This window comes from Chlamydotis macqueenii, chromosome 13 (assembly GCF_036417535.1).
Source record: "Chlamydotis macqueenii isolate bChlMac1 chromosome 13, bChlMac1.mat, whole genome shotgun sequence".
In the NCBI taxonomy this organism is placed as follows: Eukaryota; Metazoa; Chordata; class Aves; order Otidiformes; family Otididae; genus Chlamydotis; species Chlamydotis macqueenii.
The window spans coordinates 14,195,277-14,220,870 of NC_141568.1; the positions used below are offsets into that span (position 1 = coordinate 14,195,277).

General features: G+C 51.8%; 1 protein-coding gene across 3 annotated transcripts in view; it reads left to right on the forward strand.

Moving 5' to 3' along the window:
• Positions 1 to 25,594, forward strand: part of CPNE2 (copine 2) — a 51,874-nt gene that overhangs the window by 17,425 nt on the left and 8,855 nt on the right. For all 3 annotated transcript variants that reach the window (XM_086757828.1, XM_086757829.1, XM_086757831.1), the window contains exons 3-13: positions 3,136 to 3,315; positions 5,129 to 5,203; positions 8,528 to 8,599; positions 11,349 to 11,432; positions 14,084 to 14,173; positions 14,408 to 14,506; positions 15,914 to 16,000; positions 16,769 to 16,828; positions 19,190 to 19,323; positions 20,168 to 20,222; positions 24,955 to 25,006. In XM_086757828.1, coding sequence (XP_086613954.1) covers positions 3,136 to 3,315; positions 5,129 to 5,203; positions 8,528 to 8,599; positions 11,349 to 11,432; positions 14,084 to 14,173; positions 14,408 to 14,506; positions 15,914 to 16,000; positions 16,769 to 16,828; positions 19,190 to 19,323; positions 20,168 to 20,222; positions 24,955 to 25,006 — 988 coding nt within the window. The remainder of the gene's footprint in view (positions 1 to 3,135; positions 3,316 to 5,128; positions 5,204 to 8,527; positions 8,600 to 11,348; positions 11,433 to 14,083; positions 14,174 to 14,407; positions 14,507 to 15,913; positions 16,001 to 16,768; positions 16,829 to 19,189; positions 19,324 to 20,167; positions 20,223 to 24,954; positions 25,007 to 25,594) is intronic.

A 25,594-nucleotide genomic window follows, 5' to 3' on the forward strand; every position in this document is an offset into this window, starting at 1 on the left:
GACACAAAGATGGGTGATGTTTAAATGTTCTGCCCAATGACGTCATCTAACAGGAGCCATGAAAGGCCTGGCCTGTGATGCCAGGAGCAGGGACACATGATTCAGCATTGCTGTTGCCTTTGTGCTGCTCTGAGTCATCTGGCCGGCCCCGTGCCTTCAGCACGAGCTTTCCTTGGCACCTGGGTGAGCATCTCCCAGCGTTGGAGCATCGAGCTTCTCCACGTATGGAGAATGCTTGAAGGTCTCCAGCCAACCTTCCTTTGAGTGCTGGAGGACTCTCTGGCTGCGTTCATTGAACACAAGGGCTGTCGCTGGAGATGCTTTCCCAGTTTCGTGCTTAATTTGTAGAATCAAAAAAAAAAAAGCTATCTTTAATTAGCCTGGTTGCCTCTTAAAAACCCTTGTGTTTTTCCGCTCTTGGGTGGCAAAGCCGCCTCTGCTGTTTACAGGGAATGCAGACTTGTGAGTGCTGGGGGCAAAAGGGAAGGCAGGAGGGGATGGCACGATTCTCTCCTGGTGGAGATGGTGCAAAGAGGCCTCGTACGTGGTGGTCATTGGCAAGGTGCTGAGCAAGCCAAAGACCAAACCATATGCAGCAATCAGCTGGGGCTTGTGATTTTGCTGTGCTTCACGCTGACAATAGGCAAGAGATTAAATACTCAGTTTAATCTGGATGTTGAATGAAGCCACATCACTCCAAAGGATTTGCTCAAGACACGCTGGCTCAGTTTTTCTTCCCCTTTCCTGGGCCACCCCTTCCAGGGCAAAGCTGGAGATGGGACCTCAAGTTATCTCCGTGGAACTGGTGCCTGGAAGTGAGAGGAATGGTTTCCCTTGGTCCCTAGCTTCCTCGTAGTTCAGAGAACATGGAAGGAGCTAAAGTCCATCTCTGTTGTCTGCACAGTCTCATCTCCTGGGCTTAAAAGGGGATTTGTGCGTGTTGTGCTGCTGAAATGAAGAAGAGGTCATGGATGCCCACTGCTCCTGGCCCACCGCATCCCTGAGTGGACGTTTAGGGCCCTTCTGTGTGGGATGGCAGCAGAGAAGGAAGGATCTGCGTGAAGCTGTGTGGCCCTGGCCAGCTTACAGCCCACTGCTGTTGATGTGTTTGGTTCCCCGGAGTGCAACAGGTAGCTATTCTGGGAACACAGCGTTTACTTTAGTTCTTTCTTGGCAATTAAGACAGACTGAGCGACCGACTTCAAAAAACACTGCGATCGTTGGTATATATAGCAAACTCACCACATTTCCACCCAGTCCCTCCAGAACCTGCCTCCTGTGCTGAATGAGTTTCTTTGGGACTAAGGTATGTGTTTGCTTTTTTTTTTTCCCACCTTTTTTCGGCTTTTTTCTGCTCTGCTGTACTTATTCTTGGCTCTGCGGTTCTGGCAGACATCCTGCCATCCCACAGCCTGGTCCTGCCCAGGGATGCCGGCATGGGCTCTACTTTCTGCAGGGGTCTTGCCCGGGGGCCTGGGATGTGCAGGCAGCTCAGCCTCGCCCAGGACTGGATGTCCTGGCTGTGAGACAGGGCTGCGGCATGACCAGAGGCTCCGTGCTGTCCCGCAGGCAGATGCCCTGGTCTTTCCAGGCACCGAGGGCAGCAGCTTTTGATAAATCATGCTGGTGAGTGCCTGCCTTTCTTTCTCTTTTAACAGCCTCCTGTGTGGTAACCTGGGCAGGATGCCCTTCGCCAAACCAGCTGCCACCTCTTACAATAAAAATACGATATCAATAGCTGCTCTCCTGGCAAAGCTCCTCCTTGGTTTGCTTCCTGGAGCGTTTTCATTTCTTGTTCAGCACCCAGGCTGTGCCGCCAGCATCCTTTCCACCTGTTTTAGCTTTAGGGCTCCAAAATTGCCCTTTCCTGGTGCCTCTTGGGCTGGAGGATGGTCTGGTGGGGATGATGGGTCCTGACATTAGAGTTCAGACCCTCCTTGGCCATTGACTTCCAGAAGTAAATACACCAGCTTTCCTCAGCCTCAGTTTCCCAGTTCTCCCAGTTTCTGCCACTTTGGCTAAAATTGTGGGTTGCCGTCTCTGTGTGAGCCCATACTGGGAGCCCAGCTGGTGCTGCCGTCCTCCCAGCCTTCCTGTGGTCTGAGTAATGGGGTCTGGGACCAAAGCTCCATTACTGGAGGGCAGTATCCCTGGTGCCTGTCCTCGGGATTTTTTTTTTTTTTTCCTTGACTCATGCAAGGCTTTCTGTTCGCCTGTGCCATGCTGCGTCGTAAACCCACACTTCCACTGGCTGCCTGCCAAGTTTCCTCTGCTCTTATCGCTGCTCCTGGCTGTGGGATGCTGCAGATCGCCATGGTGCTTCCCCTCCAACGATGGGTTCCCCATGCACCTTCCCGTTTCCATCACCCTCTGTGTGCTTGCCCTTCAGAGACATCATTTCTTCCAGCCTGCTCGCAGTAGCTCAGGATGACAAAGTCTATTGAAGTCTTGTCTGCTGGGTCCTTCCAGCCTCTTGTTTCTCCTAATGCTTCATGAAATCTATGAAAAATGGCCTGTGGTGATTTTTTTTTTTTCTCTTTTTTTCCATGGAAGGCCAAGAAAGAGGAAACCACATGAATGTTTTGGTTTGAGGGAAATGCTAGAGGGTGGTTGTTCTGGCTCATGACACTTTTTCTCATTTTGCTTGTCCTTGCTGTTAGCTGCACAGCCCGAAGGAAACAAGCTTGACATTACAGCTGTGAGGGTCTGGCTGAGGAACAGAGGTGTGTGAGAGCTTCAGCTCCTTGGGGAAGACAACTTAGAAACAAATGAAACAGCTCTGGCTTCAATGAGCCTTGAATCCGCGTGAGCCTGGGCAGGGTGGGCGCTCCTGTCCTGGCCGTTGGCTCAGGTGGGCTTGTACAGCCCCGTGCACCCCATCTTTGGGGATGCGGCTCTTTGTGTGAAGTGTCATTACTCACTTAGGCTGATCCCACCTCATGCACGCTGGGTTTTATGGCCTGTGTTTAGGGATGGCTCTGCTGAATGCCTGGTGTGCTCACTCTGATGGTCACTGTGGGGTTTCTGGGTGGCTCTGGCTGAAGTCAGAGACGTGACAGGGACAAAGATGCAAGATGCACATCCCTAAATGCCTCTTTTTTTTTTTTTTTTTTCTTTCTTTTTTTTTCTTTGCAGCTCGACAGGACAGAGACAGCCGTGAACAACCTCAACCCGGCTTTCGCCAGGAAGTTCATCATTGACTACCACTTTGAAGAAGTGCAGAAGCTCAAGTTTGCCCTGTTTGACCAGGACAAGTCGAGCATGCAGCTGTATGAGCATGACTTCCTGGGCGAGTTCTCCTGCACGCTGGGCATGGTGAGTCTCCGAGGTCCCCGCAGCTCGCTGTCCTCCAGCAAAAGGACCTCAGATTACGTCAGCCAGAGGGATGTGGGGGGATTAGAGCTGCTGCTGTTATCAACTGTAAAGTTTGCTGGGTCCTTCCTGGCAAAGCTAATTTAATTCGCTTGTCACATTTCAGCCGTTGAGGTTGAACTGTTCACGTTAGGGCTGTTGGCTACTTGCTCAGGTCTAAGCTAGTCATAGGGTGAGCTTCTGCTGGTGCCTGCAGAGACATCAACTGCAAGCTTTGGGGGGTACCTGTATCTCACTTTTGGTTATGGTAAGAGCCCTGATGATCAGCTTGAATTTGGACTTGGGAAACTTCCAGATGTTTAAAGTTCAGATGCATTGTGATTGACCTTTCTATCTCAATTTGTTTGTTTGGTTGTTTTTTGCAAAGCTTTGTCCATCGATGTTGTTTAGCAAATCATGTCTCCTACGTTAGTGCGTTGGTGCAGGAATGTGTCTCCTGCTCTTCCTGTGGAAAAGCTTTTGGGACACAATGCAATTCATAAACCTTTGGAAAGTCTTTGCATTCATAAGCTTCAACCCTGTTAGAAGCTGGCAGCTACATTCTCCAAATGTCTTTGTCCTCTGAGCTTCTGTCTCCTCCTCAGAAAAAAAAAAAAAGAGAGCTCTGAACTTCTGTAATGTCATGCAAGTATTTACACTCTGCAAAAGTGAACTTGCCCTCTGTGTGTGCCCAATTTTTGATTAGTTTTTGCTGTGATTCCCATGTGAGCTTCTTGGTGACCTTTAATCCCCCATGAGACACCAGCTTGGAATGCAGGCGTTTTCACATTTTCCTTTTTTCCCTGAAACTCTCTGTTGGCCTCCTCTCCCTGTGGGCTTGCAGCTCAGCCCGGTCGTGGGGCAGAGGTGGACTGGAGGGGTAGCATGTGCGCAAGGGTGCCTGAGGTTGATGGGAGCTTGCGGATTCAACCACCCTGCTGTGGGTTCTGATGGCTGGATTTTATCTGGTGAGAGGTTTCCACAAGCCTGTCCGGTTTTGAGGCACGAGCAGCCCTTAGAAGGGAAGGAGAGCAGCTGTGGACAGTAACAACCACGCAGTGAGCATCCGACTTTTCAATTTTGAGTTTGCATCAGAGCCCTGTCGGATTAGCCAGATTATTTTATTGCAGGTAATTAGGTCTGTGGTAAGATTTAAAAGGATGGTTGGATCATTTGCGGGCCTGTAATGACCTCTGCGGGCAAACGCAATGTAACAGGGATCAGGTTGCAGGCTGGAGGGTGTCCATGGTGCCTGCGAGCCAGGGCTGTGAGGAGATTTCACCTCCTGTACACAGCGTGGCACAGACATCTGGTGACGCTGGCTGGTGATTCCTGTGCATTTATGGATGAAAAGCACCAGGACGTGGATGGCTAGCCACAACGGGAGAGGGGTTTTGCCTTGAAATTGCAAGAATCATCGAATCACAGAACGGTTTGGGTTGGAAGGGACCTTTAATAAATCATGGTAGCTCTGTCTGCGTGAGGTCCCACTGACCTGCTCCACGCAGAGAGCTGGTCGCCGGGTTGAACGGGAGGGGATGCTTCAGCCTCTTGCACCGCCGCCGCTCTGCACTGTTCTGCTGCTGTCCTGCACCCCGCGGGCTCCGGTGACAGTGGTGATATTCACAGCATCACGGTCATCCCTGAATATGATGTCTGTCTTCTGCTGTTGCGAGTGCTTAATCTGAACTAAGTAACATGAGCAATAATCAGTTGCTTATGAGTCTGCTTTTGATCACTCGTACAATCATGGCTTTATTTTCTTTGGCTTCCCTAGATCGTCTCCAGCAAGAAAATAACACGGACTCTTCTTTTGGGGAATGGCAAGCCGGCTGGCAAAGGGATGATAACGGTACGGTTACTCCTTTACGTTACCTACTGAGTGTGTAAAGGCAGCTGATGACGTGGGGGCGATGCAGGACACTCGCCCCGGGCCCAGGAGTCTGGGGTTTAACTCATGAACATTTTCTCCTCTGCCTCCCGTTTTCCTGCCCACTTTGGTCTGTTTGGAGGATGATTTATTTGAGGCAGGGACCGTCATGCCTGGTGCCCAGAGCTGTGAGTCTTCAACCTCTGCTTTGGTTTCTGAAATGAGAAAAACCTAAATCTGGGGAAGTACAGCGTAAATCTCTGCCACTGTTGTTTGTTATCTGGTACGAGACACCTGCTCAGCCCTCCCCGGAGCAGCGGGAGGTAAGAGGGCTGATTCCTTTGCCGGCGGTGGGTGATTTTGTTTGTAGGAAGAGGATGGGAGCTATGCCGTGGCAACAACTCTCATAGCAACAGCCGCTGCTCCCGATGCAGACCCCTTCGGGCAGTGGCCTTCCCGCTGTGGATCTCTTTAGTGATGGATTTATTTTTTTTTAAAAGAAAAGACTAAATTTCGGTGTGTTTCCTTCCTGCCATATCTCCTGTCCTTTTTGGATCTCTTCTGTGTTATGGGCTTTGCAAGATGTGCAGCCACGCAGCAAAGGTGTGGAAGAAAAGACCAGCAAGGAGTTAAACTTCTGTCAGGTGTAAAAGCACTGGGAGGGTTTAAAAGCCCCGGACCTGGCTGCTACAAGGGCATCTCCATCACCGTCTGCTCTAGAGGCTGGGAAGATGCTGCCAGCTTTTCTCTCTTAATTGCTGCAGTTAGTCTTTAAATGCGGGAGGAAAAGCCACAGTGAAGTTCACAAGCAGTGCCTGATGCCATGTGCTGTCCCGGGGGAGCGGGCTCTCGACACTTCATCCGATGGACCAGATGAAAAGTTTCCAGTCAAATTCAAAGGTTACAAGATTTTAAAAAAGGAAGGTCCTGATGTGTCACTAACGTATCATTAAAAATCAAGGGATCTGCTTCATTTTGTACCATTGATGCAGTTTTCTGATCTGTTTGTTTTGTTGGTTTTTTTTTTGTCCCTGGCTTGGTGATGACAATAGGGTCATGTGTGATGGGCACCTTTTCTCACTGCTTGGCACAGTGCTGGAGCATGGGCTATGGACACCAACCAAGGAGCAGGCTTCTGCTTTGGACTCACTCATGTAAAACATGGAGTTTGGAGCCAAACCCTGCCTTCCTCACCCCCATCCCCTTCAATTTTGCCTAAATATCCTTCTTCTTAACTGAGATGCCAGAGGGGTGAATGCAATAGAAGAACTTTGGCTGGATGGATGGGATCACGTGGGGGTCCCTGGGTTTGAAGAGGTGGGGAAAAATCCCAGAGTGAGCCACTGTATTTGTAGAAATCAATCCCAAGATCTTGCCACACGTCTCTGCCAGGGCAGTGGTGGGGCTGTTATTGTCCATGCTGGCCAAGAGAAGATGCATCAGCAGCCTGTGGCAGAAGGACACACGGATGTGCCTGGCTTGTCTGCACAGTCTGTCTTCTATGTAGCCTCCCGTGAGCTCTGAAATCCTGGGCACCAACTGGGTGTGCTTTTGTGGGGATCAGCAAAGGGCAAATTTCATCTACTTCCCTGCAGCTCCTCTTCCTCGTGCTGGTTTTGGTGACTGTGCGTGCCCACTGAGGACTAGGTGGGAGAGAAAACTGATGCCGTGACTTTGTGATAGGGAACTTCTAACTTCATGACTGAGCAGAGCAGAGAGGAAAATTTGGTTTTGCATGCGGTGAACCCATCCTCTGTGAACCAAAGAGCAGAGTCCTCCAGGGAAGGGCTGGGAGGTTTTTGGGGACCTGCAGCTCATCCCCTCACCCAGCTGCCCAGGCTGATCCAAAAGCTGCATCTCTGCCTCCTCATCTCTGCAAACTCCCCGCCCTCCTGAGTGCCAATAACCCTCTCATTGCTTGTTCTGCAGAAATTTTTTCCCTTGATTTCTGCAAGCTTTTCTAAAAGCCTTGCAGTCGTTACGCTGCTTATCTCCAGCAAAGGACACGCTCCTTGTGAGAGCCAGCAAATGGCCGTGCTTGGGAGCACAGTGCATGAGGAAATTGTCCAAGCCATGCTCCCGGCCAGGGAGGATGCTGTGGCCGGGGATGCCGGGGGAAGGCTGAGCTCGCCCCGGGGAGCGGAGAAGGGAGAGGTGGGGAGCAGGTGCTTGGGCAGGACACAGCCTTGAGGAAAAAAAATATAAATTATTCAGAAAACAGCTGGTGACAGAAGTGAATAAACATGGTTTTTTTTGTTATAAACATTCTCTTTCTTAAAATACCAAGAGACTCATTAGACCACGTTTCAGACAAAACCAGCCCACTGGCGCTTGGCAGCCAAAGCCCTTCTGGAGCGTGTGTGCATCAAGTCTCTTAAACTGAAGTAATCTGGGCTGCACCCCTGCCTGCTGCAGCTCCTCAGGAGCAGTAACAGAGCTTTCATCCTTGGGGCCGTCTCATCCAGTGACTGTGCAGAGACTTGGCCAGAGTCCTTGGTGCTGCCAGCATCTCCCCCAGAGAGATGCTTTTTGCCGTGCCCAGCCTGGGACATGGAGAACAAGGTGGAGCATCTTGCTGGCAAGGGTTTTTATGGCTCCTGCTTCCTCTTGGCTTGGTCCTTGGAGGCTTCACCATGTCCCAGCGTGTGAAAAGCCGCCTGAGACCAGCTCAGGTCTGACACCTGAGAAAGGGAATACATTTATTCCCAGAAGCTTTGTTTTAGATCTGATGGCACGGGGGAGGGAAGCTGCTCAGGGTGTCCTGGAACGTCATTCTCCCCTAAGGTTGGCCATTCAAGAGGCTTAATCATACCTGTTAACTCCCAGCCCTGCAAATGAACGTGTTTCATGTGGACCTAGCCCCAACGATGAGGCTGTGGAGGACAGTGGATGTCATGGGCACTTCAGCTGCAGCACCAGCATCGTGGCTAAGAAGCTGGTAGCCTGCTAAAAAAACATACCTTGTTTTGTTTTAAAGCTGGTGTATCGCCACCTCAGCACAGGGTAAGTGGCAATGCCCATTGAGTGGAAATCTGGGCTTTTTCTCCACCCTTCTCCATTCCAGGGAGAAGCTGGGAAGTAGGCTTTGGTCCCAAATTGGTCTGGAAAGGCAAAATTAGTTTAACTCCTCAAGAGTGAGACACTGCGTACATCAGATCATCCAGTCTCTTAGCTGGGAAATGGGTTTTGCAGGAGTTGCACGGGTATCTTCAGAGCATGGCAGCCTCAGGGCCTGGATTCTCCTCTGGCTTGGTATTGACTTTCTTTTTGTGCTGAAAACGAGTGCAGCCTTCCCTTGTCTTTCAGATAGCTGCCCAAGAGCTCTCGGATAACAGGGTGATTACTCTGAGCATGGCTGGCAGAAAACTGGATAAAAAGGTGAGTGGGGTTGTGTCTGGGGGACGCAATGTTGAACTTCTGTCCTTGATAGGCTAAGGGATCTAAAGGAATCTCTGCTTTTGGGTGCAGCAGGACAGAAGACAGTCCTGCTGGAGAAAGCATGAGGGTGGGACCGGAGGGGCTGAAGTCCTGGCAGAAAAGCTCCTTCCTTGGTGAGACCTTGCTGTCAGCGAGAGCTAACGAATTTTCTTTGCTGGTTCCTATAACTCAGTGCAGCGTTGCAGTGCTCGAAGTCCTGCTCAAGAGCAAAGGATGTTTGTGTCACTTCACACAAATTAAAGTGGTCTCTGAACAAGGAAATTGGATGAAACACAGTATTTTTGGGTTGTTATTGGTCACGGATGAAATGCAACTGTGGGAGCTGGGTAAAACTCGTTTAAGCTTAGGAAAGCCAGTGGAGAAGTGGCTAAAAAACTACAGGGGTAAGGCTGCAGCCTGGGGGCCAATACCCTCCTGCAGCATGAGGCTGGGGAGCATGGCTGGAGGCTCGGACATCATGTGAAGAGATCGGATCTCACAGGGTTTTATGATGGGGCCATTTTGCTGCACACGCTTGCGAGCATCCCTTACCGGCAGCTGTGCCGCAAACCCAGCCTGGACCCCAGGCAGCTCCTTCTTCTGTGACCTCTCTCAGGCTGGTCCTCCTCCCCATCACATGTCCGTGGTTTCTCCACCCATGGCTCCGTACCTTGCTTTAAATGCCAAAGCTGCTCAGCAGGAGCACGTCAGCAGCAGAACCAGCCTGAGGCTCTTGTACCTTATGTCAGATCAGCTCTTGGGAGAGTTGTTTTAAGAAAAAAATCTTTCAGAAGAGGAGGTAATTTCACCTGGGACCAGCCCTAGCGAACTCAGCCCTAGAGCCGCGTGTCGCCACGCAGCCGACGCTGGAATCTCGATAAGAAGGCCAGGATTATGGGCAAGAGCAAGCGCTGCCAGCCAGGACTGGTGCTGGATGCTGTGGCTTGGGGAGCTGCATCTGGTGGAAGAGCCACCTCTGTCCTCCTTGTCCATGGTGTGCAAGGACCAGTTGGGCTGATTTAGATTCTTGGACCAGTTTGCAGATCAATCTGGTCTGCTGAGCTCCTTTGGGTTGTTCAGTTTCCATCTCCCGCCAAGCTTGCAGGGGTGAGATGTTTGTGGTTTTGACGTTTTAAAATAGCAGCCCACAATCCTGTGGCTTGGAGGCATCTCCCACCCAGCTTTGAATGGAGCAAGGCTGACCAGACTTGCAAACCGGGCTGCTCCGTATGGGACGGCAGCAGACATCCTTCAAAGCTCCCTGCTGTCATCAGAGCCGACGCCTCCACCAGCCCACGCTGGGCTGGCGCTGATGAAACCACACCAGGTTGCAGGTTAAGCCAGCGTAGGCAGGGTCAGGTACCCACCGCTGGTTCTTTAATCCATCAGTGAAGCTTGAAAGTGCCAAGTCCAGGCTGTGGGTGAGCAGCGTCAGAGCTCTGCCAGCACTGTAACCCTGCAGAAAGAATGGCTTGGTTTTCTCTCCTACAAACATGTGAAAAAGAGTAGGAGAAAAATAGCCTCATCTCACCAGAGAGCGTCCCTGCGAGCCTTTATGATCCGCTCTTCTGGCGGAAGAATTTTGACTGAAGAAGATTATAGTTTCTCCAAGCCAGAACACTTTGCAGTGATTTACTTTTCCAGCTGGCTTTGGAAACAGAATTGGGATAGAAACATTAATGGGTTTTCTGCTGGGGCATCACTGGAGCCCATGTCGATCCCAGCCACCGCCTCCTGGGCTTCTGGGGCGCCCATGCTTCCTCCTCCTCCGTGAGCATCCCCCCGCATCCCCACCACATCGCTTGGAAGCCCAAAAAGCTCCTGTTCAAACCCATAAGAAGTTCCTCCAGCTCTTTGCAGGACTCAGGCACCCACCTCCCTCTGGGAGGAAAACCCAGCTGAAACAGCTGGAGTTCTCAGTAAATCATTTGCAATATTTTGGGCTTGGATTCTTGTTAACCACTGCTTAGTTTTTCCAAATGGGAATGAAGTTCTGCTTAGAAATGCTGGAGTTTCCCTGTGTCGGTGCCGCCCTCCTCTCCATGCTGCAGGTGCCCCAAAGCAGCCCCCGTGCCGACACCCAGCAGGGATGCGCGTGTGTGTGTACGTATTTCTCATAAACCAGCAGCTCTTTATCAGGGGAATATCTAAGGCGACGCTGGCAGGAAAGGCAGCGCAGGCTGGCTCAGGGCTGCGTATCTCGGAGGGTGTTACGTGATCCCTGTCAACACCAGGGCAGCTTGCTCCTGAACGATTTCCTCCGCTCTTGCTTTACCGCTGTGTGTAGGAGGGTGATTTTTGTTCCTTTTCCCCCAAGACTCTTGTGCACTTCATAATTCTGTTTTTTCTTTTGAAGATGTGGATGTTTTTCCAAGCCCAAGCACAGCTGCCTCCCAGCTGGGGTTGTTTTCCGTGGTATCTGCGTCCGGAGAGCTCACCGGGTGGTGGGCGCCAGCCGGCAAATCCCACGGGCACGCGCCGGGGTGCCAAAACGTGGCGTGCACGTCAACGGGATTTGCGTGACCGGGGCGTGGAGGGGTGGCAGCGTGCTGCCCCTGGGTCCTGCCTGTTTCCCAATGTGATCGAGCCAATCTCATGAGGACGTGAGGGTGTCTGCGGGGTTGGCGCTGCCCAGGAAAGGAGGGCTCTCTCGGACCGGCTGTCGCTGCTTGCAGAGCGCCGTGTAACCCGTCCTGTTCTTCTCCGCCAGGACCTGTTTGGAAAGTCAGACCCCTTCTTGGAGTTTCATAAACCAGGTGACGATGGGAAATGGATGCTGGTCCACAGGACAGAGGTGAGCGCTACTCTAACCCGAGCTGCTGATTCACCATCGTCCTTACATCAGCTCCTCTTGCCCTTCATGGCATTATCTCATCAATCATCTATAAAGCAGGGGGGGATCCAGGAATTCCAAAACCTTACAGCTGCCTTCCCACTGTCCAGCTGAGGCTGCTGGACTCCGGGGGAAGAAGATTTTACTGAGGATGCTTGGGTACCTCCAGCTTCAGCGTACGAGCACTCGGCCTCGTGTCTAACAGAGCCAGAGCCCCGGCTGAGGAGGCAGAGACTTGTGCCAAGGTCCCAGTGGGTATGGCTGGGGGCAGCTGACCCCTTCCTGCCCCTCTTTTATGCCTGCTGTGATATTTTGATCTGAGCTGGTTATGTTCTCACACTGCTAAGCCAGTGATATGATGGACAAGGGGCATGGCACAGGCAGGGAGAAGCAGGCTGGCTTCTGCTTTAGCACCAGGTTAATAAGTACTTTTCAACAGCTTTTTTTTTCTTTTTTTTTTCCTCCCTCAAAGCTTGTTTCAAGGCTTTTTTGCTTTTGGCACATAGTTCCTAGCAGCTGGCAGAAAGAGGAGGGGGAAGTGACTGCAGGAGGGACTCACAGCAGCCTCCCTGCTGGAGGAAGAGGGTCCCATCACACCCCATCTCACACCGCTTTTTCCCATCCTCTCCTTTTCTTATCCCCTCAAGGCCTGGTTAAGGAGCCTGTCATCCCCCCAGAGCACACTGCTGTACCAAAACACAGTGTGAACTCAGGTGGAAGGAGAGGGTGGTATTTATTTACAGAGTCCCTCCGTACATTGTTTTTTACCACGGCTGTGCAAAGTCCACGAGGGTTTCCTTCACTCGCACACCCACGTGCACCTGAGCACCAGGACGTGTGTAACGCCCTGCGTCCCGTGGTACCAACACGGGCTGTCCTTTTAACCTTTTAAGCTCTTTATTTCCTGGTGCTTTCCCACACACATTTCCATGCATATTTAATTGATACCAACCTTAAAATTTCTCCTGTGTTTCTGCCGGAGCAGGCTGGGACCTTGCTGGGTTGTTTCTTCCCGGTTTAGTGTGGGTAGCTGGGTTTTGACTCACCAAAAAAGTGTTTCCCAGATTTTGAGTGCCCTCCAGCCCTTCCTCCTGGAAGAGGCATGGGAACTGGGAATGCAGCTGTGCACCAGCCGTTGCTGGGATCTCGATAAGCTGGTCGGGTTTATGGGGAGCAGATGTAGGTATTGATTTTTGTCCCCTGAGTTGCTGCTCAGTTCCTCCACTGTCCTGCCTTGCTGTGTAAGGGTCTAGCCAGGCTTTCTTTCAAGTAATTAGAGCTCCAAAGCCGCCTCCTTACCCACCCCGAATGTATCCCGCTGCCCTCGGAGGAATCCCGTACCAGGCGAACAGCTTTATGTTTTGAGGCCAGATATGAAGAAATAAGGTTCGCCGTTCTTGCAGCTTTTGGTGCAGGAATCTAACCAGCTCTCGGTCTGATGCTGGCATTTCTCACACCACCACGGAGGTGTCTGGCAGGGAAGGATTAGTGCGCTCGTTACAGCCTGTTACTTCAGCGCCAACGCCCAGCTGGGCGCCATGCGATGGAGACACCGGATCCTTCCCCACCCACCCTGGGGACTCGGCGGCTGGCAGCCTGCGGGCACCATCTTGGTGCGTGGGCTGCCCCTGCTCTTCCCAGCCTCCTGGAGGAGGTGTTTACAAATTCTTGACTAAACGGTGCTCGCGGTGTCAGGGTTTCCCCCGGTCTCGTGCAAAACAAGACACGCATTCCAGGTCCTACACGGCCGTGTGCCGCCAGCAGCAGCAGCCGTGGGTCTCTTCCTCACAGGGCTGCAAAGGCCCGAGGTCCTCCACCCCAGATATCCCCATATGTAGCTTGCCCAGGGAAGGGTTAATCTGCTGCCCGTGTCTGACTTTCCTAATATTCACCTGAATCTCTCTTTCTGAGCACAACACCTTTGTGAAAGAGGGCCTTCACCTGCCCCGCGGGCACCTCTGATGTACCCAGCGTGTGCCTGGAGCCTGATGGTGTTGGCTTAGGTTTTCACCAAGCTGTTGCGTTCTCCCAGGAAATGTCAAAAAGCATCAATTAATATTTCTTCAGCTTGGGCAGCAGATGTTGCGCAGATGAGGCGAGAGAGCTGGACGTGCCCAGGGCTGTTTGGCATTCCCGGCTGGTTTGCGGCATCCCGCTGCTCCAGCTCCTCGCTGGTCGGAACCCAGATGGATGTAGGCTGCACTGGGGTGCTGGCTGGGAGTCAGCAATGAGTAGGGAGCAAGCGAGGGGATGCAGAGGGCAGAAATAGCAGCTGCTGGCCTTGAACCGGTGGGGTGGGCATGCTTGTGTCCATGCTGCCCAGTCTGCTGTGGCTGTTTTCTCAAGCAGGTTGGTCTAATTGCCCCCAGAGGTGGCAAATGAATCTGTTGTAATTCCTGCCTGCTACAGCCTGAGGAGCAGCAGCTGGGGAGCTGCTGTGTCTGAGCTAGGGAGGCAGAAGAGGGCTGAGATGGGGCTTTCTGCAGCTTGCCTGGCCTGCCCCACTGAGAACCCCGTCCAGGGTCGCTCTTGGAGACGTGTCCCCGCTTTGTGCCAATCTCCCCCTTCAGACATGCCCGTTGTAATGGCATCCCTCTGTCCCCACCCTGCAGGTCATCAAGTACACGCTGGACCCCGTCTGGAAGCCGTTCACTGTGCCTTTGGTGTCACTGTGCGATGGAGATGTAGAGAAGCTGATAAAGGTAAGGGGGGGGCCCTTTGGCTTGTATGGTGGTGGTCGGCCTCTGGGACTGATTGTTAAACATCTAAAACCCTGTGGATTGTTAATGAAAAAAAAAACCCACCCAAACAAAACCAGAACTACCCCCAAAACAACAAAAAAACCCCCTTGTTTGAGGTCTCCAACAGGAGAAGTTGGGAACTTCAGCAGGTCTCCTCACAGCATCTGAGGCTGGTTTGTGCTCCTTCCGCCCCAGGTGATGTGTTATGACTACGACAGTGATGGAGGACACGACTTCATCGGGGAGTTTCAGACCTCGGTGGCCAAGATGTGCGAAGCCCAAGATGCCTTTCCAGTAAGTGCCAACACGCTTTCAGGGAAGAATGAGGAAGGGGCTCCTCAGGGCTGATGGTGGATTTTGGTACTTGCACTGAGACCCTCAACCTGTGCCAAGAAAAAGCCAAGTCAAACCTCCTTTCTCCTCTCACCCACACCATGAGTGACCCAGGCCATAGCTGTAGCTAAAGCATCTGAGCTAGAGGGAGAGCTAAGGCAGTCTTGGCTGAAAATCAAGCTCTGCTGAGATGTTTGAAGCAGCACTGGTGATTTGGGGGGTGCCCTGTGATTTGGGGGGGGGTCAGATGTGACATCCTTCTGGGGCTGCGTCTGCAGCAGGGGCAGGCTGGTCCTCGGGAGTGCCAGCTCCTGTGCAGCTCCACACTGGTTTTGTGGCCAAAGGTGTCCCCGTCTTCCTCCCAAAAGCCTCCCCGTCTTCCTCTGCTAGCCAAAAGCCTTGGCAGATGCCACCTGGTTGAAGGCATGTTGTGCAGACTCCTGGGTAAGCAGAGCTTTTCACTGCTATCATCGCTGGGATTACAAAACCGAGAGGACATCTTGGCCAAGACGCGGGGGTGTGTAAAATGTACTATGAGAAAAGTTTCCTGGCTGGGGAAACTGAGGCACAAAGGCATGAAGTGTACTATCCAGGGCTGCGCGAGCGGATGGTGGCAGAGGCAGGCGCTGAGCCTGTTTTTCCAGTGGATTTGGGCCCGCATGACCCGTGTGGGAGCTACCTGCGAGCTGGTCTGGGCTTGACCGTCTGCCTGGGTTTATTCAGAGTCAGGGGATTTTGTCAGTAGACCTGCATTTTTATTTTGTTCAGTCAGTGAAATGCAGTGTTCACAGTCAGGAAACTTAAGAATTTTAGTATTTAAAATTTTCCTGTTTTTCTGCAGCTGGAATAACAGACAAAACTTTCTCCATGCTCCCCTTGCCCATTCCTGCCCTCTCCCCCAGACCAACCTGCACGTAAACTTTCTTATTTGATGAGAGTTTTTATTCAGTTTTAGATTTAAAAGAAAATTGAAATATTGCAACAATTTTCTGAGTATTCAGAGGCATTTTGTTTTCCCAGAGCTTTTGAGGAAAGGTGATAGCCTGCCCTAATTATTCGTGAGTTTGACTCATCCCAACCCTTTTGCCCCCGTCCCATCCCGTAGAGCCCCGAGTCCTCTCTAGGATGTCTCGGCTGCCACGTGCCAGGTCCTGGGCACGCTGAAGGCCTCTGGAAAGGAAAAGCAGCTCCTTCTCAAGCATGTCCTGTGCCTCCATTTCCATCATTAAATACTAGTCACTTGCTGTGATTCGTTTATGCCTCTCCAGCACTTTGAAAGTGTGGACGGAGAGTGCCCGCAAGGTGTGGCACCTGCAGCCACCCAGCACAGCCCAGCTCTCACCCCAGTGTCTGTCTCGTGTGTTACAGCTCGAGCTAGAGTGCATTAACCCCAAAAAGCAGAAGAAGAAAAAGAATTACAAGAACTCTGGAATCATCATTGTCAAGTCCTGCAAAGTGAGTATGGTGCCAGGATGTTTTTTTCTGCTCCTGGCCGAGCTCGGATCTTCCTGAGCTCCCTCCCATCCCTTCTGCCTCCAGCATCCTTGCGTTTCCAAGCGCAGGTCCTGCAAAGCATGAATAAAAGTGTGATTGCCTTTCTGCTGGGGTTTCTCTCCACTTGGAGAATCTGATGTACCGAGCTGCTGGTTCCACCCTGTGCCCGGGTGGCCAAAGACCCAGGAGGAGATGTTCAACATGGGCAGCGTCTGCATGAAGCCCAAGCTGTGGGTGCTTACCGACTACATGGTGTTTCCTTGGGGGCAAGGGTTGAGTGCTGGTGGAAGAGGTCCTTCTTCTGAGCTGAGGTGTTGGTGAAGTCCTCCCTTCGTATGGCAACAGCACAGTGGGAAAAGTGCCAACACAGCTCTTCCCGCACCAGATCTGCAGCTGGTGTGAGACTGTTTTGACCACGGGGAGAGGATCTTCTGCTCTTTTCACCCTGATGGACACTTCCAGCTCTCAAGGATCCCTGCCCAGGCCTCCCACCCCAGCTATGTACCAACTCGTGGCCCTGCTTGGCCCCACATGACTTGTGAAGTGCCAGACGCTGCTGTGAGAGACCCAGATGGTTCTTCCCATTGTTTTGCCACGTGGCGGAAGGTCCCCAAAGGCCCAAATTCACAGTGACTGCAGGCTTGGGCACTTTCTGTGGATTTATGTATTTTGTTCTGCAATGGTGAAGAATGCTGAAATACTTTTTTTTGGTTGTTTTTCTTCCTTCAGATAACTAGAGATTTCTCCTTCCTGGACTACATCCTGGGAGGCTGCCAGCTGATGTTTACGGTAAGGACTTTTACTTCTCTTTGCCCAGTAACAGTAACATGTACGTAATGGTCAAAACTGGGGAGGGAGGTTCTGCATGAGATTTGGCACCACCTTGGGTGGCTTTTCATGGCAATGAGGAGCTGCGCTGTGTTGCTCTTAAGCCATGTGGTTTTGGGGTTTTGAGGGGTTGTTACTGTGATGCTCAGGTGTGTCCAATAGCCTGGAGGGAGCTAGCTAGACTTTGGCTGAAGGTGACACTCAGAAAGACCTTCTGACCCTTCACAAACTGTTACTGACTTCTCTCCACATTGCAGGGTTTAACCACCCTCCAGTTCTTTATGGAATGTATCCTTATTTTGAAGGCAGCTGACAAGCTTTGGGCTATTAATGAGATGATTTTCTGCATTTTTACTGACATTTCCACCTTCTTCCAAGCTAGACCACGGCTTGTCAGGAGTAACTAGTTGAGAACCTTACAACCCCAAGTGAAACCGCCACAATGCAGAAGTGGGTTTTTCAATTCCTGCAAACTTTTCTGGTGCAGTATCCAGAGAGCTGCGGGCACTCACAGTTTTTCAGTGTGTATTTTGTTGTTTCATCTAAAAACATGATGTGGGGAGAGTAGGAGGAGGAAGAGTTGCCATAGGAACAGGAGTGATTGGGAGAGCTTTTTGTGTGCTGTTCTGCCGCTGTGTGCTAAGGTCTTGGTGCTGGAGAGTGAATAAAAGACAAAATCATTAAGTTTATTGGTAGCACAGAGCTCTTATGCAAATTAGGCTTGGAGGCAGAAATCTTCCCCCCCCCTCTATAGATCTGACGGTTATTGGAGGGTTTCTCCCCCTCCCAAAGCATCTTTGGTCAAAAAGCCTGGGTGACTGGCGATGGGTGCAACCCTGCAGAAATGCCTGAGCTGGGAGGAAGATGCTGTGGCAGGCACTTTTGCAATTTGGACAGGCCACTGGTGTCCTCCCCGCTGGGGGAGATGGTGGGGAGAGAAGGGCTGAAGCCACAGAGAAGAGGAGGATTGTGCCCAGCCACTTACCTCGTGCTGCTTCCCTCTGAAATCTGTTGTTTGAGTGCTACTCTTGGTGGCATTGTTTTCACGAGCAGGCACACACCTGTCTGACTCCACTGAGCCCCCTCCTCGTGCCTCAGTTTCCCTATTGCTCTCTGACCATGCTCGTGGTGGCTCGGCAGGAGCCGGGTGCAGGGGTGTGAACCGCAGGTTGGTAAGGCTGTTAGGTTGCTTGATGAAGAAGTTGGGTTTTCATAGAACCATAGGATGGTTTGGGTTGGAAGGGACCTTTGAAGATCATCAATTCAACCCCCCTGCCCTGGGCAGGGACACCTTCCACCAGAACAGGTCGCTCAAAGCCCCATCCAACCTGGCCTTGAAACATTCCAATGATGGGGCATCCACAGCTTCTCTGCCAGTGCCTCACCGCCCTCATTGTACAATATTTCTCCCTTATCTCCAATCTAAACCTGTCCTTTTCCAGTTTAAAACTATGTCCCCTTTTCCTGTCAAGCCTGGCACAGGGTGGTGGCACATCCTCAACTGTGACATCTTCTTGCCCCAACCAGGCCAAATCACAGTTCATCCTCTCCCATTACGGATGCAGAGCAAAATCCCTCGCGGATCCCCTGAGCTCAGTTTAGCCGGTGGAGTTATTTTGGGTTTTGCCTATTTGCTAAGGCAGTCACAAGGCGAGCGCAGTCACACCGCCTGCTCGCCTCTTCCCAACTCTTCCTTCCCAGTAATTTCAAATCGGGTGCCTCCGCGTCTCGCCTATTCTGACCAGACTTAACTGGGTCTGAGATAGGCATTTCTACAAATGTCTTTAAATAGAAAGCCTAATTGAGGAGGGAGAAAAATGACTTTGCTGACAAAGTCCCCTGAGAGCTCAGCATATATTGGTCCCTAGGGAAGCCCAGTGAAGAGCAGCTGCAGGGCATGATCTGCTCAGGGTTGTGGCTCTTTGATTGAAGACCTTGAGATCCAAATGCCCAGGTGGCCCTGGCTGCTTTGGTGTCCATGGGGCTACTCAGTTCCTGAGCTTAATTCTTGGAGATGGGCAGCGAGAGTCCTGAGCTGGAGGTGGTGGTGGCTCACTCCCGGAGCACGGGCAGCTTTAGGACGCCTTGTGTGATGCTTGCTGGTGAAAAATGTAGGTGTAGTAGTGAATGGCTTTGCCTAACCTAGTATTTAATCAGCTTTTTTTTTTAGGGAGGGAGAAGAGCTGGATTTTGTTAAACTTTTTCAAAAGTTTGAAGTTTAGGTCTTGATGGGACTGTGTGTAGAAATGGAGGCTCGGTGGCCAGGTCTGCGGTGGTGTCGGCTAACGGAGGATGGGTCTGTGCTTCTCTCTTGTCCCCCAGGTCGGGATTGACTTCACAGCCTCCAACGGGAACCCCCGAGACCCCTCCTCTTTGCACTATATCAACCCCATGGGGACAAACGAGTACTTGTCGGCCATCTGGGCCGTCGGCCAGATCATCCAGGACTATGACTCGTAAGCACCATGCTCTTCTGCCTCCACCTCTGTTTTGCAGACGTTTCCCTGGCTTCCCGAGAGGCCACTGGGATGCATGTGCCTTGATTTCCCATCTTCAAAGCCAGGGCTAGATAATGCCTTGCTTTTGGAAAGCTCCTTGGGAGAAAATTACCATACACATTGGGGTGCAGGAGGAGGAGGGGGAAGGGACAGGCTTTCTCCTCTCCCCCCGTTGCCACTGTTGAGAGGAAGGGTGCGTTAGCAGCGGTGGGAGCAGCTGGAAAGCAGCTGCTTGGTGCTTTCTCGGCGCAGAGGCAGATGCCCTCGGCTTGCTGGTATTTGCCGTTGGCAGCTGCAGCGCCGGGCTGCCTGAGTCCCCAGCTGCCCTGAGGTGTGCAACACGGAAAAATATCATCTTAGGAATCGATAGAGAAACAAAGCAAAAATCTGTTGGTCTCACCATGCTGGCTTTTGTGACCAAAATGGATAGTTGTGGGTTTTTTGTTTTTGGTTTTGTTTTTTTTTTTTTTTTTTTTTAAAACCTCCAGGGTTACACATCTGCAAGAGACACGGGTGTTTGGGCAGGAGGATGCTCCTGATCCCTGTGGGTGACAAATGAAAGCTGGACTCTTTTTTCTGTAAAGATCAAAAGCCGAAGGGGAACATCTATTCTCTCCCTCTTCAGCTCTCATTTTAAAGACTCTGTGTTTTCTGGGAGAAGGGAAGGCTGGCATCTTTTTTAGCTGGCACTTTCACTGTAGCTGGGCATTGGGCAGCTGGTAGCACAGGGAGGTCCTAACAAGAGCCGTGCAAGTCAGCTTTGTGTGTACAAATACACCCACATGTTTTTCTTCTCTCCTAGAGACAAGATGTTTCCTGCTCTGGGATTTGGTGCTCAGCTCCCGCCGGACTGGAAGGTGAAGTGTTGCGGCCATCTGCACGTTTGAGATGGGTTTGTCCTGATACTGCCTGGGCAGGAGTGGAGCTGCCGATGCTTCCCAGCTGCCGGTGCTTCCCAGCTGGCTCAGCTGGAGAAAAGCTGTCGGGCAGAGAAGGAATGGGTGAACGTGGGATTTCAGCCAGTGGAGAGTGAGATGTGGCAGCGTGGGTGGGCGGCGAGGCGGGGATGGGGCACGGGCAGGCCGTTCCTCACTTCTGAGCTGGCATGAAAGCAGCAGCTCCCTGGCATTAATGGGCAGAGCTGGGTGTTGATTCATTTTCCTGGCAGGAGGCAGGGACAATTCTGGGCAAGGGAAAAGGGCCCTGGATGAATGTGTCAGACAACGGCGAAGTCTGGAAGGGAGCTGGGTAGCCTCGACTTTTAGTCTGGAGAAGAGGAGGCTCAGGGGAGATCTCATTGCACTCTATAGCTTCCTGAAGGCAGGTTGTGATGAACAGGGGTTTGGCCTCTTCTCCCAGGCAACAAGCAGGACCCGAGGAAATGGCCACAAGTTGTACCAGAGGAGGTTTAGATTGGACGTACTTTTTCTCCCAAAGAGTGGTAAGGCACTGGAATGGCCTGCCCAGGGAGGTGGTGGAGTCGCCGTCCCTGGCAGTGTTCAAGAGGCGGCTTGATGAGAAGCTACAAGATATGGTTTAGTAGCTGTGGCAGCAATGGTAGTGGGAAGACAGTTGGACTAGATGATCTTATAGGTCCTATCCAACCATGCGATTCTATGATTCTATGATTCTATGATGTGATGTTGCATGGGCAGAGCTTGCAAAGACTGGAGCAGAGGGCCTTTCCCGAAAGCCACCTTGATCTTTTGTTGGGTTAAAGTCACCCTGGTTCTGCAAGGGCTGAGCTGGAGCATCCTGCTCATCAGGTGGGCAGGGTTTGGGGCTGATGGGGAGCATCCTCTTACGGCTGAGGTGGTGTGCTGGGACACCACCATCTCTCATTACTGGCTGGGCCTTTCGGTTGCTCTTTGCTTACACCCTTGATGTGCGTTTTCTTTCTGCTCGCTGGTTTTGAGAAGTTCCCAGCTCCGGGCTGGGGTTGAATCTCAGCAAGCCTTTTGTTGTCTCTGGGAGGGGAGATTTGCTCTGGGCTGAGCACAGCAGGGCACGTAAGTCATGAGCGGCGGTGAATCGGGCTGGGAAGCTCATCACTCATCCTGCCTGCTCCGGCTTTGCGCTTTTCTGCACTCTCCCAACAGCCAAAATTCATGTCACTTCAGTGCGAGCTTTTGCTCTGTGCCAGCCACAGGAGGAGATCCCTCCATGTGCACTTTGGAGCTGATTCATCCTCCTTGGCCGGCAAATGTCTCCAGTCTGTCACTTCACCGCTTTTGATGGGAAAATCTTGGTAGGCAGCTTCCAAGGACTAACAGCCAGCTGCCAGCAGGGATTTATTACTTGGGGAGAGGAACGGAAAACGCAGCGTGGATGGAAAGGGTATGGCAGCTCAGGCTGCTGAGGAAAATGGGCGAATCATTACAGTGCCCATGGGAAAGGCATCGCTGGGCTGGAAACAGCCCTTCCTGCAAGGCTGGAGGTGGGTACCAGGTCAGGGGTGCTGGGGGACAGAGGGATGCTTCTCCTCTGCCCCCACGGTGGCTTCTTCCTGCAGCTGCAGGAGAAATATTTCCCGTTGCTCCGCGGGCCTGGAGATGCTCTGTAAGCACTATCGGAAAAAAAAAAAACCACCTCATTTTCCCCCAGAACGATGTCTAAGCCCACCTAAAGGAGAGCAGCTCTCCGACCCCAGGTGCTTGGCCCGTGCCTAAGGGTCACCAGCCCTAATGCCCTGAGTGACCCATCGGTTGTTTCACATTAGCAGTGGGGGCATCCCCTGTGCGCTGCCCTGTGCCGCTCCAGCCTCCCAGCCCGCGGAGTCTGTGCATCACCGGCTCAGCTCACTCATTGAAAGGTTTTTTGGCCATCGAGGTTCATTGGGTAATTTCAAAGCCAAAGCAGTGGTTCTTCATTGGAACCCGTGCCCTGTTACCCGTTACCCTGCAGCAGTAGGGAGCAGCATGGCCGATGATGCGCCCCGGGGGACACAACGAAGGGATGCTGTTGTACCCACAGACCAGAGTGAAAATGGGGAAGATCGTTAAGAGATAAGAGTGGTATAAACGATGCTTTGTGCTCCCGTTGCCATGGCTCCCCCAACGCTTCCCAGGCGCTCCTCGGAGTGAGATGTTTTGCACACAAAAGTCTCATTGGAAATGTCAAAGAACATCTTGCCGTGTAACAGCTCTGTACAGAGCCTCAAGCGGTTTCACAGTAGGGAACAGGAGAGGGAAGCAGATGGGTTGTGGTTTCTGGGGGATGAGCAAAGGCAGGGCAGCAGCGGAGAGGGTGATGCTTAACGTCGGAGCCCCACCGGTCACCCTGGGTTTTGAAGATAGAATAATGGAATCACAGAATAGTTTGGATTGGAAGGGACCTTTAAAGTCCATCCAGTCCAACCCCCCTGCAAGGAGCAGGGACATCTCCAACCAGATCAGGTTGCTCAGAGCCCCGTCCAACCTGGCCTTGAACGTTTCCAGGGATGGGGCATCCACCACCTCTCTGGGCAACCTGGGGCACTGCTCCACCACCTTTAACATAAAAAAAATTCCTCCGTATGTCTAGTCTGCCAAGGGAAATGTCTTTGTGCCCGCATAGCTCAGCCTCTCCACCTGAAGCTGGCATCTTTGCCAACACCCCGCCCCAAAGGCTTTCCCTCCGTTTGCCTTGATTTTCATCTGTAGGGAAACTGAGTCATGGCAGGGGTGGGATTGCTGTGGGAGGTGCCAGAGGTCAGTCTCAGCACAGGCTCCGGCCGTGCGTCTCCGAGGCGTGTCCATAATTCCTGATGGGAAAAGATGGAGCTATGGCCATCCCCATCCAGGACTGGAGGAGGACACAGCCTGGCCGCAGATGAACTTCTTACCCTTTGAGGTGGTTTAAAAGAGTCTCTCCCTGTAGGTTACTGGTGAATGTGATACCTGGAGGTGCTCCATACACATTTAATTGGACTCCATAGAAACTGTTTTTCAAAGCCCAAGCTGAATAGGGAATGAGATCCTTTTTTTTTTTTTTTTTGTTAGTTTGTTATTTTGAAGCCCTCCTGTTGAATTTTCTAGGAGGGATATATATAGTCTGTAAAAACTCCAGAGGAGGTTTTGAAACACTTCTGCCATGCAGGGGGTCTGCTCTGAAGACGGTGAGGAGCACAGCTCCAAAACATATTTTTTTTTTTTTGCTGCTTAAAAGAAAGAGAAACCCTTCTTTTGCAGTGCAACACATGGAAATATTTTGCTTGCCTTGTCTATAAATACTCATACTGCAGAATTTTGAACATCTTCTTAAAAAAAAAAAAGCAAAGTGAGCCCTTTAGAACTGAAAATCAAGAAATTTGAAATTGGATATATTGCCCAAAATCGAGGCTTCTACGAGAAAGGGAGTATTCAAAAACAAGTCATGCATTTCAGACGACATCTCTGACCCTGGGGTTACTGGTGACTAGGAGCGTTGCTGGTTGTGCTCAACAGGCAGGGAGAGACCCAAGAAGGCTTTTGACGTTCACCAGTCCGACAGCTCGTCAGCTTTGCAGCACGGGGAGGACTTCTGGTTGACCTACTTTTCTCTGGTTGCTATTTCCCACCCCACAGCCTCCTGCAAAAATAGTTTCTGCTGCTTTCGACACAATGCCCAGTATAATTGGAAAGTCTGAATCAGATGCGTGTTGCTTTTTGCAGTCTCAGGAGGACTTCTGCTTCACACAGCGCTTTAGAGGACAGTCGTTTTGCCAGCGTTATGAATACGCATATCCCGAAGCGATCCCCTTGCTGAGAAGCTCACCAAACCTCCACCCTTCTGAGAAGGAGAAAATATCCTTGTTTTGTAACTCTGGCATGAACAGAGTGGGAGTTTTTTGTTTCAGAGCCCTTGAGCTGGTGGTCTGAAAGCCCAAATTACCCCCTTCAACCTTCAGAGGTGCTGGAAGAGGCAGTCGCGTGTCCTCGGTGCTCCTGAGAGTCTGTCTGCTTCTTAAGGTGCCTGAATTGCAGGTTGCAGAGTGAGGAATTCCTAAGCTGCCACATCTGATGGTTGTTCCCCGAGCAAGCTCTTGACTCATGCCAACACTGGTTGGCCAAGGTTCATACTGGAGGCCAGGAGTCCTGACCCTTTCTTGCACCCGGGCCACTGAGCCGCCCTGCGGAGCCGCTTGCAGTGAGACAGAGAGCCAGGAACTGGGGCTCCCTGGGGTGTTAATTGAGTATTCTCCCTTTGTAACCTGCAGTAGGATGAGGTAATTTCTCCCGGTGACCGGTGAGAGCATCCCTCCTGCCTGCTTTCCCTCTGGGCGGCCAGTGGGAAGCGGTGTGGGCAAACCTGCTTTGATAGCTGTAGAGGAATGTGTGATGTGCCAATTTCAGGTGGCTCCATGATGGGGGTGGATTGAGGAACAGGTCTATTCTCAAATGCTGCTCGACTCTGACCGTGTTTGCATCTGCTGCTCCTTGCTGTTTGGGTCGCAGAGGGCTGGGAAGTGTTGCTGACCCAGCAGGATGGACCGCAACGTCTGCAACCACCGGGTCCTGCCCCAGGGGACCATCAGACCCAAACCGGCCCCACGGCATCAGCTAAACTGATGGGGAACATCCAGCCTGGCACTGAGCCTCCGTGTTAATTTGGGGCTTTTCTTCTCCACAGGTATCACATGAGTTTGCCATTAACTTCAATCCCACGAACCCGTTCTGTTCAGGTAAGCACCTACCAGATTTTTAATACTCCTTAGATGCCTTCACTGGCTTCTGTCCTTTCCTCTGCTTTTCTCCAGTAACTCATCTCGGGGATTTTTCAAGGTCTATTCAGAGACAGACATTGACAGTGAAGCAGAGCATGTGCTAAGGGTGCGCTCAGAGGAAAGCAGAGAAAATTTGGGGGTGTGTAGGAAGGCCCAGGGTAAAATGCAACTGGATTCAGACTGTGCAAAATCCGCCTTCGCTCTGATGTCTGGTGTGTCCTACCAGCCGTCTGCTCCTCCAGCAAGCCTGCAAGAAACACCAGGCCTGTTTAGCAGATGGGGAATTCAGGCTTAATGCTTCATTTAGCAGCTGAGAGCCACAGTCATGGCTGAAGAGCTGCTCACATCCTCAGTGGTAAGGGCTACCACGGGCTGCAAACATCATCTGATTCAGCTTCTGCTTTACCCCAGCAAAACGGGGTCTCGGGCAGCCTCCAGACCTCGCTCGCTGGTTCGTGAAAGCTTGCTGTGAATGCCTCCAATGACCTGCGGGTCCCAAACACAGTTTGGGAGCTCAGAGGGTGCTCCTGGGATTGTTTTGCTTCT